Source organism: Siniperca chuatsi, linkage group LG4 (assembly GCF_020085105.1).
Source record: "Siniperca chuatsi isolate FFG_IHB_CAS linkage group LG4, ASM2008510v1, whole genome shotgun sequence".
Lineage (NCBI taxonomy): Eukaryota > Metazoa > Chordata > Actinopteri > Centrarchiformes > Sinipercidae > Siniperca > Siniperca chuatsi.
The window spans coordinates 7,988,408-8,002,593 of record NC_058045.1 but is presented as its reverse complement, the minus strand read 5'-3'; the positions used below and the strand labels follow the sequence as shown (position 1 = coordinate 8,002,593).

Here is a 14,186-nt window from a genome sequence, read left to right as displayed (position 1 = left end):
ATTTCAGAGGGAAATACTGTAATTTTTTTACTCCCAATATATTTATTGAGAACTTCGGTTATTAGTTACTTTGTAGATTAGGATTTTACATACAAAACATAGCATCAGTTTATAAGATATGTTGGATTGTTACCAGTTAAACTACACAACAGTATATAAAGTATTTAAAATTAGCTCCACTTTGACCAGCAGTTACAATGCATCAAAAATAATAGTAACAAACACTTATGCTGAGTACTTCCTCCATCACTGCTGTTAAATATGTACCTTTCTTTATTATGAGAAATCAAAACACCAGAGTCCCTTGTTTTAATGTTTCATAATTTATTTACAAGGATTTGCGTGTCTCAAGCAAAGTTTAGGAAAAAGTGGTTCATTTATTGATTTTTTAAAAGATATTAATAATTATAGAACTATATAAAATGTTGTGTTTTTTGTAAAACATGTCATCTTGTGTACATGTACATTCATTTACTCAATCACAATGTTGAATGCTGTTTTCACAAGAATCCAATCACAAATGTTAAGGCCAAAAATGATAAAATACTGAGAAATATATTAGACAAACCATTGCATAATTGACACAATTTAATGTTTCAAAATTGAAAATATTTTTAATCTATCCACATGAAGCTGGGTTTGGGCCAGTACTGACTCTGGACTTTGTTGGGATCCACAGAGTCTAAGGTGAGCGTGGGGGAGATGGGGTGCGGTGACGCCAGGGACAGCCGTGCAGCCAGGAGCCCCATCCGAACACAGCTGTCCGTGTCTCGCCGCTGGAGAATCCCAGCCATTAAGGCACCTGCAAGACTGCAGACAGAGCGGGGATGAGTGTCTTTTGTTTGAATGTTTAGGCATGATTTTGTGAGAGAGGGAGAGGAAGAGGTCATGGGAAATGAAACTGAAACAGAGGAAGTTTTGAAAAGAAATTTTAAAAAAAGAATAGGGAAGAGAAAGTAGGTCTAGTAAATATTTAGCACCTATCTCCTGCTCCTGACACATTCATTGTCTCCTCTGCTGTCACAGTCAGTGCCGGGTAATGGAGACCACAAAGCTGCCTCCTCTGTGAACACAGGTACAGTAAACATCTTCACTTTCACTGTCATAGTATTCATCATCATCATTTTAAACAAAGGTTGCCCTCACCCTCTTCTGCTGCCCTCTTGGCTGCAGGTTGACCGAGCCTGCATCATGCTCTCCGCACACCAACACCCCATCAGCCCCCAGAGTCACCACCAGACAGTGAAGATGCTCCAGAAGGGGGTGTGAGAGAGCCACAGCAACACTCAGCACCTCGTCAAGAGAGCTCGGCAACACTGCCACCCCACAAGACAAAACCACATCCTCAGCTACTGTCACTCAATTTGCATTTTTCTCAAGAACCCTATAACAGCTGTGAGTGGGATGTTAGAGAGCATGAGGGAGTAAAAAGATAGGAATAAGTCCACAGTTGAAGCATTAAATACTCATTAATGAACACAGTTTACCTTCAGGTGTTGGGATACCCAGTGTTTTGTTCATGGTGCACAACTCTGCCAGGTTTGGGGATGAATAGGACAGAGACTTCCAGGCGTCTGAAAGGAAAGGCTTACAAGCCTTTTCTGAATCTGTTGGCTCATACCAAACTGTGACAGACATTGATCGCACTGTATTAAAATCAATGAAAGCTTCTGTTCACGATCATTCATTATCATTTATTGACCATCTCCCCATGCTTACCATTGATGTTGTGTTTAGTGGCAATGGAACAAACGTAGTTGATGGTGGAGACGGGAATGTTTCCATCAAGACACACAAGAGTAGTTGATGAAAGCTGCTTCTCAAACTGTGACACCTTTAAAAAGATATAATAAAGAAAAAACAATTAAGTAAGTAAACTTTATTTCTATAGCACCTTTCAAAACAAGAGGTGCTTCACAGGTGCACATGAAATACAATACCATGAAACACAACAAGAATTTCAGTGAATATATATGTCAAAAATAGAAAAATAAAACTAAATAAAAAACAAACTAACAATTATTCTTACTATTGATTAAATTCTCAATTAATCGTTTCTGGTCTATAAAATGTCAGAAAATTCCCATCTGACTTTCCCAAAGCACAAATTGACATCTTCAAATGTCTTGTTTTGTCAGATCAACAATACACAAACCAAATATATTCAGTTTACTGCCTTTGGAAGACAAAGAGAAGGTGCTACCGGAAAATCTTTGGCACTTTTACTTTTTGTTGGACAGTGTTTGAGCTAAAACACTAAATGATCCCCCTTTGTCTTGAGCCTGGAGCGTGGTTGCCAGACCGTAATCAAGGGAATCTTAAATAATATTTTTAAACGAATAGGGAGCCAATGTAATCCAGTCAGGACTGGAGAGATATGTTACTGGATGTGGAGATAATAGATTTAAAAAGGTTCAGTGTGTGCGCTTTTCTCGGCCTCCATAGTTTCTCCTTAACGCTTGAAAGGGGAGGGTGAGGCATTCAAATGGTCGCAAACTGCAATTTCACCGCTAGATGGCACTAAATCCTACACACTGGGCCTTTAAAGGTTTCAGTTCTGGTTGACTTGTCAACACCTGTGTTTACTGGTGGTAACACGAAGAATGTCTTACAAATACAACATCCCAGAGTTCAATTCAAAGTGACACGATGAACGCATTGCATGACATACAGTATAAACAACACAAATTATTTGCAATGTCCGCATGCACCAGCATGTGGACATTGTCTAATGAATTTCGTCCAGTACCTGCAAGTGTTGTTTCCTGTCCATTCCAGCACGGGAATATTACTATATACAGAGGTAACTTATGAGTGTTACATTTAATGGCTATAGCAAAATAAATGCCAACCATAAATGGTATCAACATTTGGGTTTGTTATGATGAACATTTTGTGGATTATAACTTTAAATAGTGAATATGGTATTGGAACACAAATCCTGGGCTAGCCTTGTTAAAAATGAATAACTTTGTCAGTTTAACTTACATGCTGCTCTGTGATTTGCTGATGAATGTCCATGTCTCCCAATCCAAGACTCAGTTCTCCACTCTCAGTGATAACAGCACAGTAAGTAGCTGTGCTTTGCTCTTCTAGCCTGGCCACACCACTTGTGTTCTTACAGAAATAAGAAAAAAAGTCAAGAACTTCACATTTATATATTTAAGTAAAAGGTATTATAATCATGCGTACTAATAAACAACAGTTGATGTTCACATACCATATGTTTACAATAGTTTAACACTGCATCACTGTGTGAATCAGCTCCAGTAGCTGAGATGAACAGGGGTCTACGGCCTAATCGACTCAGAGAGTCTTGAAGGAAAGCACCAAAGAAGGGAGTGTGAGACATCCAAATTTAAACTGCTGATGAAAACATGCGCATGAACATGATCAGATAAAAACCCACCAGCAATGTTCCGGCCAACACCACCAAATGATTGACAGACACTTCCTGGGTTGGTCTGTCCAAACTGAAGGAGACAAGTTTCCTCAGAAGTCATTATAACCTACCCAATATGGTCTTGAGTATTGTGGATAAATACATGTTATAAATTAAACTTACATGAAGTGTTTTCGTTTTTCCTTTCGCAATAAAATCAACATTTATTCCCCCTATGACAACCTGTAAAAGAACAGCACTGTGGGTACTGTAATGTGCCAATATTATAACATCAAGTCCATCATATATGTTTATACTCACAATATCTGATTCTGAGTCTGATGAGTGTTTTCCATGATGAGTCTTGCCCTTTAACTTTCTCTCATGCATTTGTTTTGACAGTGCACAGGCTATCTGACTGCCAACTTTAGCATTGTTATGAATGAGAGCAATGTCTAAGAACATAAGTTAGGGACATTTTAGTTGTAATATGCTCAAAGATAATCAACAGCTATGAGGCCACTGCACTGTAACATTGTCTGGCCTAAGAGACAACACATTTATCAATATTCTTAGTGCTTTTTTGTTTTTCAAAGAATTTGAATTGATGGAAATTGATAAAAATTTTCAGAAGGATACTGGCCTCAAGGGACTTTCCTTTAGTCAGCTCATTGACCTTTTGAAGAATGAATGGCGTTACATCTCTTCCTGTTATACCTTTAGCACTGAGTAAATCAAAAAGAGAACAGAAAGTGATCATTTTTGTCAGCTGACATCAAAAGTTCACAACAGATTACAAGCCATAGAGACTCTCTGTACCTTGCCTCTGTTACTGCAGCCTGTATGGCTTCCTCTATCTGCTCACCGGCTGCTGCATGCTCCTCTGGGACGGGCACCGCTAACAGGACACCACTTTGGAGACCCAGTGACAGAGTGCTCGCTGAACAACGCAAAAAAACAAAACAGATCCACATTCATAACCTCTGTGTGTGCTGAGGGGCAAGGAAACTATTAATGTTGAGGACATAAAATGCTGATATACCAATGAGTTTTGCAGCCTCCTCAGGGTTGCAGACTTGGTAAGGAGAAGTGAATCCGCTTTGTGGAGAGAAGAAGGCTGGGAAGTTCTTAAACGCTCCATAAGTGGCTACACAGACTCCCTGCGTCTCCTAATAAGATACAAAACAGAAATACTTACCAGTCCTCACCTAGACCCCACAGCTCTGCCCAACATCTGTCTGCTTCTATTTATTATATTGATTGTTTATCATTTTTTGTGCATACATGCTTTTTTTAATAAAAGGAAATCTACATAAGTCTCATACAAACACAAAACAAGAATTTCTGCACCACATCTATCCCACTTTGCACTTATGTCCGATCATCTGTTTTATTGTATGCATGTTCTAACACCTCTATCTATGTTAAATCACATGTTTTGGCTTCACCAATTAAAAATGAAAAAAAAACAAAAACAAAACAGGAAATAACATTTGGTAAACAAACTACAAGCTAATATGATACACAAAAGACTGCTAATACATATTTGGCTGACTAAAGTACACACTCAAATGGGATACACAGTATCAGATACAGTGACAACATTATGTCAATATTCTTACAAGGAACTCGAGGGTGCGACCGATGTCCAGAATAGACTTGACACCAGCAGAGACGACTGCAATGGGAGTCCTGCCGAGCTCAGTCAGATCTGCGCTGATGTCCAGACCTGGAGGAATAACCACTGACTTAATGGTGACTAATGGTAAACATTCACATAACTATTACAGTCTACAAATAAATAAGGAGTTAACATGATACTAACTTATCCTTCTTAACATGCCACCAAGACAAACTTGCTGTGCTGACAGCTTTGGTGTCCTTACAGTACACATGGAGGCTTTCCACCAGGTGGGCTTGCCTTTATACGGCCTCCTCTGGATCATATTTGTGACTCCATAAGCGCCCTCATCTCTGTTCACGGTCTTTGTTATCAAATCCAGACTGACATAAAATAGCTGAAGGACTCCATGTGAAAGGAGGCCAAAACCATCCAGTCAGTGAGTCTGTTTTCACGGTTTGTTAAGAATAATAAGTTAGTATGTGTAAAAGTCAGGTGAGTATTTCCAATCAAGGTGCTAGTCTACTTACTATTCTCTCCGTCTCTGTGAACTCCTCCAATGCCTCCTGTGACAAACACAGGAACGCCAGCTCGATGTGCTGCTATCATGGTGGCTGACACAGTCGTTCCCCCGGAGAGCCGCTGAGAAAATAACATACAAATACGTGACAGCATTCAAAACACCAACATAAATACTGTAACTGACTCAGGTAATCAAAGTGGATGAAACCCTGCCACCAGGTCGGCCTTCATGTGCTTTACACAGAGATTATTTTGAGATTTGTACTTGTGGTCTCACTTTGCTGATGACGTAAGGCAGATCACGGCGGGACACCTTCAGGGAGCTCTTGCTGCGGGCAAGGTGGTCAAGCTCCTCTGCTGACAGACCAATATGGACTTCACCCTCAATCACTCCAACCGTGGCTGGAGTGGCTCCTTCAGCTCTCACAATGGCCTCCACCTCCTTCGCTGTGCTGGATTAACACATTAACGGCACTCATTATCAGTGATTAAAACAACTATTAGCTGCTGGTTTCAGAGTTTATTGACACTGTTTAGCGAAGGTTAAACAATGTACCTCAGGTTGTGTGGATAGGGCATGCCATGTGTGACAATAGTGCTCTCGAGTGCGACTACTGGTTTGTTTTCTGCCAGCGCCTGTGATACAGATGGATGAACTCTGAAGAGGCTGTCTATGAGAAGAGGTCATTGTTCGTAATTATCAGTTTGTTATGAACTGTGTGTACTTTTAAATGTCTGAGATATAGTGAGAGGATGCATTTACCATTTTTGCACAATCTGCTCTGATAGATTGTAATTCCTCTTTTCAGGATGAGTGCAGAGGCTCTCTTCAGCATCCTCATTCTGTTCAGATTTTGAGGGGAAACCCTGAAAACATGAAGAGTTTTTAAATTTTAGAGCGAAAAACTGTGTCAGCTGATGCTTTTCTATCCAATCAACTTGTGCCATTCAAGTTTCTGTCACTGTTGCAGCCTGGTGATCCAGTGTCCAGAGAATCACTGGGTAGCAACTTGTGAGTGACTTTGATAGCCTAAAGAGATTAAGAGAATATGAGAGAGACTGGGCTTTGAGAGAAATGAAAATGTACTTTATAACTAGTTGATTATGGTTAAATGCTTAACCCCTCCTAGACATCTCCTTTCCAACATACATTCAAAAATTATAGTCCAACATTAAATTACAAAAAGAACATCACAATGTCTCAATCAAAGCTTAATTTTCACTGTTCTTCAGAATGAATCACAAACAAGAACGCACTAAAGGGACTATAGGATTGATTTTATTTCTAAATTTACTTCCTCAGACAACATTTCATGATATAACATATTATTCATACATATATTACATTTTATAGTATAGACCAATCTTTAAGAACTGTATAGGTCACACACGATGTGCTTGTCAAAACATTACATTACCTCAGCTTCAGGAGAAATCAAATAGGCTCCCCAGTTGCATCACAACCTGCATGTCATGGTTTTGGGGTTTGTGTTCTGTTATGTCCTGTTTTATTTTGAAATAGTCTCCTTCCCTCAAATGTCTTTTACTGTTGTTTCCTGTCACTGATTGTTTTCACCTGTGTCTTGATCAGTTTCACGTGTCTCGTTGTCGCCCTCACCTAAGCGTATTTAAGTCTGTGTCCGTCCTTTTTCAATTAGTTTTTGCACCTCTGTCAAGTGCCTTGGTTTGTTGTTTCCCTGTACTTTTCCTATTTGTGGAATTTTGGGATATTGCCTGTCCACTGTTGGATTTTCTTTCTTCTGTTTGAGACTGCTTACCTGCTGTGAGCTACTGTTGCCTCCCTTCTCCAGTGTAAGCCTTTCTGTTAATAGTGATCTGCACCAGCTCTGCCTGCGTTTGGGTCTTGTTCCCTGGTATTCCCTGTTTCCCAGCTTGACTAATTATAACACTGCAGTGTTTTCTGTCACTGCAAGGAACAAGTTCAATTCAGCCATTGAGAGGATTTTCTTTGCTCCAGTTAGTTGGGACAAACTCCCACCGCCCCTCCCCACTTTTTGGGGGCCACTTTCAGAAACTGACACCCACATTCCAGAGCTGGGGTCTGTATTATCTTCCCCCTACTTTTATACACTAAAGATTGTCTGAAACGTATTACATTTTCCATAACTTATCTGAGACAAGCATTTTAAGTTTAACACTGTCTTTAATCTCATCAGTGAAACTGAGTGGATCAGAAACACATGAACAAATGAAAAGTACAATTCAAACCATCTGAAAAGCTGACTCAATCTAAAGGAGTTATAAAAACATGCTCTATGCAGTAGGAGGGAGACCATTTACCTGTGGTAGAAATATTGACTATTTATCAAAACGTCCATGCTTTCACATGTTAAAAAGAACATAGCACATTACATCAGCTCATGAAAGAGTGTCCCACAAACAAGGTTTAGTACTTACCTTCTCCCGTGCAACAAAAATGCTAGAAACTTTGCCCAGAGGGCTGAACTTTGACCCAAACACTGTTTACACAGCCCACAAGCATCAACCACAGATCTCTGTGGTCTGAACTACTCTGGAGTAGTAAAAGCAAGTGATATTTAACATTAATGCAACATGCAAAAATACTGCAGAACAGATATGAAGACAAGCAGATACATGGCAAAATACAAAAACTAAACCATTAATGATACCATGAATGTGTATAAAGTGTCCACATATTTCCTTTCTTTTAAATTCACACTGAAATTTGGTAACTGGTTGGCAAGAAGTTACAAATTCATCCAAGTCTTCTACATCCATTGCCCACACACCAGCTAACTGCTCGTGTTTTACGCCATGCTCCAATTTCTGTTTGTATCCTCTGAGTTCACTCAGCAGATTTCTGTTGCTCCTATGATGTCATAACTGATGGACTGCTACGATTTCATCGAACAGTGGATTAGATCTTTCTTTGATGTCTCAAAACACTAACGCGATTATATCAAACTGGCTGCATATTCTCAAAAATAGTGAACTCAACTGAGGTGCACATTTGAAACTCTTCAGTAATGTAAAATCCTGTTCTGTTTTCAGTTAAATCACATTCTTGTGTATTTACATGACTGATGGCTCCGGTTGAGTTGGGTACACAATATGCAATGAGGTTTGTTTTTGCATCAGATCTCAGCTGATGTCTCCTTAACCTCCAACTCTGAGCTTTCCAGTAATTCATCTTCAAACCACAGTGGATGCTCCAGCTGGTACGCATGAAAAGCCTCTATGGCATCCCACAGGGCTCTACCTGAGGGACAGTGGTAGTACTCGTCCTCTGAAAGCCCTTCAATGTGATTCACTCTGCCCGGTTCGTGACGCTCAGTGTTCAGGATTCTGAAAAAGAGCTCTTCAAACTGTTTCATCAGCTTGTATCGTACTGTAATCTTGAAAGGCAAAGGAACATCTTCTTCAGAACAAACATCGTCAAAGTAAGCCACTATATACTTTTCAAATGACGCAGATCGAATGAAATGGGGGACCATGAGGCTGAGGGCTGGACTGAGCATGTCACCTACAGGCGAGCGGGTGTCCTCTCTCAGAAAAACCTGTTTGTCACCACACATGGCTCTCCATTTGGCTTGTACTCCTCGTGAGCACAGGATTAGTATCTTATCTGAAGAGTTTTCTATTTGTTCTCTGTGCCAGTCCAACCACTGGATGCTTCCCAACACTCCCAATCTTGTAGAGTCCAGCAGATCCAGGACCACTTCAGTGCCACATTTGGTCGCCAGGAAGGCACAAAGCTTGAGAACAATGTTTTTGTATAAAGGGTGGTCAAGGGAGTAGATGACGAGGACTTTTTTTCTTTCTTGCACTTGAAAACCTTCTGGTTGCTCTCTGGTGCCAGATGAGGATGTGTTTACAGGATCTGAGAAAAGGGTGACATCCATTGATTGATTATCAATTCAAGCTGCGCTTTCTATTCAATACAGTGTATTTATAAGAAGGCAAACCTTTATGAGATACTCTCCAGAGTAAATAAGCAAGACAACTGCCAATAAGAAACAGCCCCACAGTTGCCTTTATCATCAAAGTCCGTGGTGGATAATCTAAAAAAATAAAAAACAACATGATTAGCTAAATACCTCTACAAATACAAAAAGTGAATTCGAATATTATTATGCCAGTGATTCCCAACCTGGGGGTCAATCTTGATCAATCTGAGGGGATTGTGAGATGATTAATGGGATAGGAAAGAAGAAAATAACCTTCTGCTACATAAATTTGCATTAATTTTTTTGGTATTTTCTCTAATCTTTGCTTTTTTTAACCTCTTTGGGTCTCAAACATTTGTTCAAATCAGACACCTGCAACAAGGGGTCACAAGTGAACACTGCTTTATTTAAAGGGGTCATGAGCCAAAAAGTTTGGGGACCACTGATTTATGCTTTGCACCTTATGGCCATATTGAAAATCTACTGTATGTACAACGAAAATCGTACTTACACGGGCAGTAATCGATTTCTATCTCGGGGCGCAAACAGTCATTCTTGCATCGAATAAAAAATGGCTGAATCTTTAAAACAAGCAGAGTAAGGTGAGCTTTTGATGTTATATCTCTACAAGTAAGATTTATTTATCAACTGTCAGGGATGAAACATTAAATAAACATTTAAATTGAACTTACCATTAATGATATATTACACTGTGAGAGCTGCCACAAACCGAACTCAAATGTCACATTCAGCAGTGTTCTGTTTTCCTATTTGTTCATGAAAATGACAAAGTGAGAAAAGGTATTTTGATGTCATATGTGTACTCGACAGTATTTCACGCTAAACAAGCAGTAAACCATATTATGTCAGTCTCACAAATTACCTTTGAGACATTCTTTGAGTAATGGAAACCATGACTCCAGATGGAGACTTTGTATCTCTCTGAATACTGTGCTGCCTCAAAACCCACAACAATGGATAACTTTCTATGTTCCTTATCCACAGACATATCAGCGGTCATGTGAGGATTCCATAGACTACCTGTAATAACAAAAGTACAATGCCTAGATGGTCCTGGATCTCTTACACTAGTCGATTAAAACTCGTGAGATGTAAAGAATGTAAAATGTACCATTTTCCAGACACATTTGGGCCTGTTGTATTCTCCTGTCATCACATCCTGGTTGTGGCAGTAAATATTACAAGATGATTAGAAATGTTTTAAAGTTTATTTTGTGTTGAATTTACAAGATGAATCAAATCACTCAGTGAATTGTGGTTATGCAACAAATTATCTATTTATTTACATATCCAAAAGGTGACAAAGTGTGATAAATGTGAAAGAATCTTTTTTTGTAAAAGAGCCATTGTCACAATATATATTAAACTGATCCTTTTTTGGGACTGTTTATCGTGGCTATACACACGTTACTACTTCCTGAACAGGCTATACTCAAGATCACAAATCTTTTCATATTGCTTATTTTAATTGTGGTACTGATACCAGACACATGTAGGTATACCTGAACACGACAACATAGAATCATTATAACTTGTAACCTTGTTTGTACAGAAAATTATAACGTGTAATACATGTCTAGCATAGAAAATATCTCCCAGCTTTTTCATGTAGATTTCAGGGATCTGGATCTGGAGGTAACTCACCTGGGATGGTAATTTGCTTTCTAATCCTGTAGTCTCTCCTCTCAGGTTCTGGCAAATTAAAAACTGACACCATATATGTATGCCCAGGCTCTACCACAACTCCATCCAAGGAAAATGTCCACTAATAAAGAAAAGAAAATCGTCAGTGTCTAATCTGCAATGTCTACTGCACGTATATTGTTGGCCACTGTTATAGCAATAGTTAAATAAACAAGTATGTTACAATCTTACCCTGCTATGGTTTGGATTTTGCGTTTGGTTGAGTTTGTAAGAAAACTGCACACACATACTTTGATTTGTACCTTCATCCAGAATATTTATCACGGATCCACGAAGTTTTAATACACCTCCTGTGAATAGAAGAGTGTATATTTTATATGAATGCTTTCTCTCTAATGTCTGATTTCCTATTTACCTTTGATGAAAGACTGGTCGGTTTACAACTTGTATTTGATGCATGTTAAAATGTGAGCTACAATAAACAATATTGTAGTTTTAAAAGCAGATTGTAGCATTACTTACCATCTGCCTTTATGTTCCACGTCACATTCATAACAGAAACAGGCCCATGTTCGTCCATCCAGACTCCCACATCCTCAGCCTCCCACTCTGGGCTGGTAGGAGCAAGTTGTACGACCATGCTTTTCTCTGAGCAGTTATCTGACATTTAGGGAACGGTGTATATATTATAATGTTGTGAGTATATTCAACATATGTGTACTCATGTGTGTGGGCAGATGAATCACCTAAACGTCCAATTAAAATTATATTTTCCTGCATAAATCATTCCACCGCGCTAAGAATAACACCAAATCTCTGCAACATTTGGAATGAAAACAATCAAATGCAAAGATATTGACAAAATATTGCCACCTGCAACATATTGGTTGAACTTTATTCTACTGATTTGATAAATAAGATACTTACTAATTTTACAGTTGTCAAGACCCTGAAAAAACAAAACAAGATAACAGATAAGACAAAGGATAAGAGTGACTTCATGGATCTAGGACTTCAAATTTCCCTCACTTTACTTTTATAAGATTGCTTGTATATTTATTTATTACAATTGATTTAATCCTCACCAGCTGATTGCAGTCCCCACGTTTGTCCACAATCCTAAGAGAAGACGATGCTGCGAGTCCAGCAGCCAAACAAAAACAGAAAAAAGGAACATGGATCATTCCGGTGTAGCTCAATAATACATGTGGAAAAGCTTTAAAAAACATTGAGTAAACAAGAACAATGAACAACTCCATTTGGTTCACTGGTTTGCTTGAACAAGTGAGAAGAATCACTGTGATCTGATCTCAACCAGTGTGCTTTGACTCATGTTTATCAGGCGCTGACATCTGAATACACAGGAAGGATGTTCTCATCAAATGTGGTTTATAGTTTCCATTCTCATATAGAACATTGCATGGGCTGAAATTATTGCTGTCTCAATCTGCAATTTTCTTCAGAATTATGTGAGAAATAGAAGTTAGTTTTTTTCTTATTGCGGTATTAATGTAGACAGTTGATGCCAACAGAAAACCAACATGCCCAAACATCAAACAGTCACTAGGGGGAATCTGTGACCAAATTTACAAATTTCCTGTTTAAACAGTTTAAATTGCATTTTGGTGGCTGGAAACAGGTTAACAGTTAAATATTGTTGAAGAAATTTGTCACATTATAAAAAGAGTTAAGTTATTGAACAAAAAACACAATTTATTTATATGCTTAAACTACTTTTTGGGGGGGCCATTTTGGCTTTATTAGACAGCAAACAGTACAAAGTCGACAGGACTTGAACCTGGGATGTTGTGATTACAAAATCAGTGTCTTAAACCCAGTGATGGAAACTAAGTACATTTATTCAAGTACTTCTGAGGGAAATATTGTACATTTATTTGACAGTTGTAGTTACTAGTTAGTTTGCAGATTTAGATTAGAAATACAAAATATAATTAACACATTTATTATGGTGTATTATTATAGCTTAAGCAACCCGGTATATACATTTGTTAGAATTAGCACCACCTTTACCAGCTGCAACATTAAAGTGACGCTTACACATAATAATCATTATACTACTAATAATAATATTCTGAAAGGGGTCATTCTGCATAATGACTACTTTTACTTTTGGTACCTGAAGTATATTTTGATGCGAATACTTATGTACTTACTTATAACAGAGTATTTCCATACTGTTGTATTGCTACTTTTACTTAAGTAAAAGATCTGAATACTTCTTCCACCACTGCTTAAACCTCTAGAGGCCACCAGGACACCTCTTAAACCACGTTTTAACATCTAGAGGATAAACACATGAAGGCCAGGATTTTGACCACTAAACCTTCGGCTATTCACTGCTTGGTTACCAGGGATTATATTCTATAGGACATAACTGTGGCCGTGGGTATGTGTTAATTCCTGTCGCATTGTCTCAGTGTTACCGTGTCTCCTACTGGACATTGAGCTCAACTGTATCACTTTGCATAACACTAAGACAGACCATCATATGCCACTGAAATCTGACCAGAATAGACTGTAGAGGCTGTATTTGATCCCTCCTCTGTGTGAAAGTGGTGTAATGGCATATTGTGATTCAGAAGCCATGGTGCCACCCCTTGATCCAAATATAAAAATACACTTTTATTTAGTACAGCTACCGTCAGTTGTGATGAGACGTGTTGTGTTCAGGTTCTGGCAAGCAGGATTTAGAATTTATAAGCAGTAGATAAACAACTAATAAATGGTTTATAACACATTGTAACACACTATTATGTAGCTGTAATCAGATGTAAGAACATTTTTTGTGTTTATCTGTGTATTTGTCAACAATTATAACTCCTCCTTTAAAACTCCTCTTATGAAGCATCCATAACTGGTATATAAATGTGTCCATCTGTAATGTTTTTTTTACTAGTTTTCCTTTAATTTATGCTGTATGCTCTTATTTGTACTTTGATGTTGTTTTGTCTGGTTTTTTTCTGTGTTCTTTGTGTTTTTTAAAGTATAACATCAATCTGCCTGTATTAAAGGTAGTCTGGTTTTATTCCAGAGGCCATTAGACTTG

At 38.5% G+C, this 14,186-nt stretch overlaps 2 protein-coding genes across 5 annotated transcripts; both read right to left on the bottom strand.

Moving 5' to 3' along the window:
- Nucleotides 1-307: 307 nt before the first annotated feature.
- zgc:136858 (uncharacterized protein LOC678543 homolog) lies at nucleotides 308-8,445 on the bottom strand. 4 transcript variants are annotated; one of them, XM_044193341.1, is made up of 19 exons: nucleotides 7,304-8,438; nucleotides 6,289-6,392; nucleotides 6,082-6,196; nucleotides 5,803-5,977; nucleotides 5,534-5,645; nucleotides 5,005-5,111; nucleotides 4,425-4,551; nucleotides 4,202-4,322; nucleotides 4,022-4,107; nucleotides 3,704-3,837; nucleotides 3,566-3,625; nucleotides 3,410-3,473; nucleotides 3,221-3,315; nucleotides 2,989-3,117; nucleotides 1,720-1,834; nucleotides 1,488-1,625; nucleotides 1,147-1,316; nucleotides 981-1,063; nucleotides 308-810 (listed from the first exon to the last, which is right to left on the bottom strand). In XM_044193341.1, the coding sequence occupies exons 2-19, from the start codon at nucleotides 6,365-6,367 to the stop codon at nucleotides 615-617; spliced, it is 2,106 nt and encodes a 701-aa protein (XP_044049276.1). In that variant the 5' UTR covers nucleotides 6,368-6,392; nucleotides 7,304-8,438; the 3' UTR covers nucleotides 308-614. The 4 variants fall into 4 exon arrangements, with proteins under 4 accessions (XP_044049276.1, XP_044049274.1, XP_044049277.1 ...); XM_044193339.1 differs by having other exon boundaries at nucleotides 3,566-3,837; nucleotides 7,304-8,439; XM_044193342.1 differs by lacking the exon at nucleotides 1,147-1,316 and having other exon boundaries at nucleotides 669-810; nucleotides 3,566-3,837; nucleotides 7,304-8,444.
- LOC122874867 (interleukin-17 receptor A) lies at nucleotides 6,783-13,084 on the bottom strand. The gene is given in 12 exon segments (XM_044193344.1): nucleotides 6,783-8,644; nucleotides 8,646-9,387; nucleotides 9,473-9,568; nucleotides 9,966-10,035; nucleotides 10,147-10,221; nucleotides 10,338-10,495; nucleotides 10,587-10,634; nucleotides 11,120-11,240; nucleotides 11,351-11,469; nucleotides 11,642-11,779; nucleotides 12,047-12,068; nucleotides 12,205-13,084. Coding segments are annotated over 12 exon segments (1,941 nt in total). The 5' UTR covers nucleotides 12,379-13,084; the 3' UTR covers nucleotides 6,783-8,466.
- Nucleotides 13,085-14,186: the final 1,102 nt, after the last annotated feature.

Excerpts from the sequence above, each read along its gene's own strand:
- zgc:136858 (XM_044193339.1), bottom strand. The coding sequence starts at position 6,367 with ATGAGGATGCTGAAGAGAGCCTCTGCACTCATCCTGAAAAGAGGAATT. Across the intron at positions 4,323-4,424 it reads GGAGGCTGCAAAACTCATTG|CGAGCACTCTGTCACTGGGT; the intron begins GTATATCAGCAT and ends TGCGTTGTTCAG. Across the intron at positions 3,316-3,409 it reads TGTTGGCCGGAACATTGCTG|ACTCTCTGAGTCGATTAGGC; the intron begins GTGGGTTTTTAT and ends CTTTCCTTCAAG.